This window comes from Quercus suber, unplaced genomic scaffold (genome assembly GCF_002906115.3).
Source record: "Quercus suber isolate HL8 unplaced genomic scaffold, Cork oak 2.0 scaffold_2409, whole genome shotgun sequence".
NCBI classification, from domain to species: Eukaryota; Viridiplantae; Streptophyta; class Magnoliopsida; order Fagales; family Fagaceae; genus Quercus; species Quercus suber.
The window spans coordinates 1-1,066 of record NW_027071738.1 but is presented as its reverse complement, the minus strand read 5'-3'; the positions used below and the strand labels follow the sequence as shown (position 1 = coordinate 1,066).

Below are 1,066 nucleotides of genomic sequence, written 5' to 3'. Positions count from 1 at the left end.
CTTTAGGTAGCTCGTTTATCCTGTCACCAATCTTATGGAGTTCGAGGAAATCAAATGGTGTTCCTTTGACGGGGGTCAATTCACCGGTGGGGATGAGTTCATCATCAACTGGTGTAATACGGGATCCGAAAATCTGGAGTTCGTGTGAGAGGATATCACCACTATTGTGGCCGCCGAGATTCCAGTAAGCATGCTGGGCTAAATTCACTGGTGTGGCCTTGTTGTGAGCCTTGGCTTCAAATTTCACACCTAATTTGTTTGTTTCAATGAGCATGTATGTCACTGCGACAGAAAGGGCACCAGGAAAGCCTGCATAAATTCAACACAAATCCCAGCAGTGGTGAGTTAAGAATGTAACAGTCAGGCCTTTTTCATGCTTCATTTTACAGTTTGGACAGAATTCTCGGATTAATTTTCCTCAAACCCATTACATGATAACTCAAAAGACCATTCATATGTATTTTTAGTCACATGGCCTACTATAAAGTCATGTGGCTTATCTATATGTTTTAATAAATTTTACTTTCATTTAATACACTTGATGGTCTTATAAGTGATAAGTTAGAGAGCTGTTTGAAAAAAAAAAAGTTTATCCAATATAGTTTTGATGGTAACAATTTAATCCGTAAGCTTTAGTAAATATAAAAAATATAGAGGATAAAAGAAATAATAAAATAAAGAATAAGAAAAAGAGAGAAGATATATAGATATATTACCCTCTTCACCATCAAAACTTTCATAGGTGAATGTAATGTGGCTATCCGGTTTGTAAGTCAATACAGACCATATAACATCACCATATCCTTTAGGACCACCTGATATCAAACATAAGTATTTCAAATATCAGAAACTTATTACATCCCAGATAGGATTTATAGACTAGAGATTAAATACAAGGATATGATGAATGTACCATGGAGTATGTTCTTTCCTTCATTGGCAACTAAATGATAAGTGGTGCCATTCAAAGTAAATTTAGCTCCTCCAATTCTGTTAGCAACTCGTCCAACAACGGCTCCAAAATAGGTTGTATCGTTCTGCAGATATCATTAGAAACTTTTTTTCA

The 1,066-nt window shown here is 35.6% G+C and overlaps 1 protein-coding gene across 1 annotated transcript; it reads right to left on the bottom strand.

Annotated features, from left to right (window-relative positions):
- Window positions 1–4: 4 nt before the first annotated feature.
- LOC111997164 (uncharacterized) lies at window positions 5–1,046 on the bottom strand (the record flags this gene model as incomplete). Its single annotated transcript, XM_065770005.1, has 3 exons — window positions 5–309; window positions 717–815; window positions 914–1,046. Coding segments are annotated over 3 exons (537 nt in total), but the record flags the coding sequence as incomplete, so codon positions are not given.
- Window positions 1,047–1,066: the final 20 nt, after the last annotated feature.